The sequence below is a fragment of the Centrocercus urophasianus genome, unplaced genomic scaffold, assembly GCF_019232065.1.
Source record: "Centrocercus urophasianus isolate 14NV4802_14NV808 unplaced genomic scaffold, USGS_Curo_1.0 seq_26, whole genome shotgun sequence".
Taxonomy (NCBI): domain Eukaryota; kingdom Metazoa; phylum Chordata; class Aves; order Galliformes; family Phasianidae; genus Centrocercus; species Centrocercus urophasianus.
This window is the reverse complement of record NW_024884822.1, coordinates 13,523,924-13,524,576: the sequence shown is the minus strand read 5'-3', so window position 1 is coordinate 13,524,576 and position 653 is coordinate 13,523,924. Positions and strand designations below refer to the sequence as shown.

General features: G+C 59.1%; 1 protein-coding gene across 2 annotated transcripts in view; it reads left to right on the top strand.

Moving 5' to 3' along the window:
• The first annotated feature begins 236 nt into the window (after window positions 1-236).
• Window positions 237-653, top strand: part of CUNH5orf24 (chromosome unknown C5orf24 homolog) — an 11,664-nt gene continuing 11,247 nt past the window's right edge. The window contains exon 1 of one of the 2 annotated variants that reach the window (XM_042826317.1): window positions 237-340. In XM_042826317.1, the coding sequence (XP_042682251.1) occupies window positions 266-340 (75 nt within the window). In that variant the 5' untranslated portion in view covers window positions 237-265. The remainder of the gene's footprint in view (window positions 341-653) is intronic. The other variant, XM_042826321.1, reaches the window with a different exon arrangement.

Sequence of the window (653 nt, the reverse complement as noted above, 5' to 3'; positions counted from 1 at the left end):
TTTCACAGCAATTGTCAGCCTGAAAAGCTCTGAAGATTACAAGAACGGAATATCACCGGGTTGGTGACAGTTACTCAGGGGTGTCTGTGGAATTTGGGAACTTGTACAGCTCTGTTATGGACTGCTATCCAGGTGCTGGCAGCAGGCCGGCCGCTGTGGCTGAATATACGGCGCTGTTGCCGTCGGAGTAATTAGGAGCACTGATTATCATCAGTTGGCCGTGCCCTCCTGTGGGCGTTACTGTGTCGTTTCACTGGTCCTGACGATGGCAGGAGGTTGGATGGTGGGAAGCGCTGGGCACGGTTCTGCGTTCTGTGAGGACTCTGAATACTGTCTGAAGGTACAAAGCTTCGTTTTTAACAAACCGCCCCTGCGCTCTTATATAAACTCTTTAGAACACGGATGGATAAAATAGGGCTAAATGCTTAACGAGTGTCAGTGTTCCTTGCAGCCTGTGAGATGGCTGCGGCACGGACCGGGGATCACAGGAGCTGCGGCGCAGGCCAGCACTCCCGGCCCGGCTCCAGCCCGCCCCGCAGCGCGCTCCTTCCCTCTCAGGGAGAAAATGGCGGCGCTGCCGCCGGGCGCCCCCGAGGCCGCCGCCGCCTCCTCCTTCCCGCCCCGCCCCGCCCAGCCCCGCGCAGGCTCGCGGC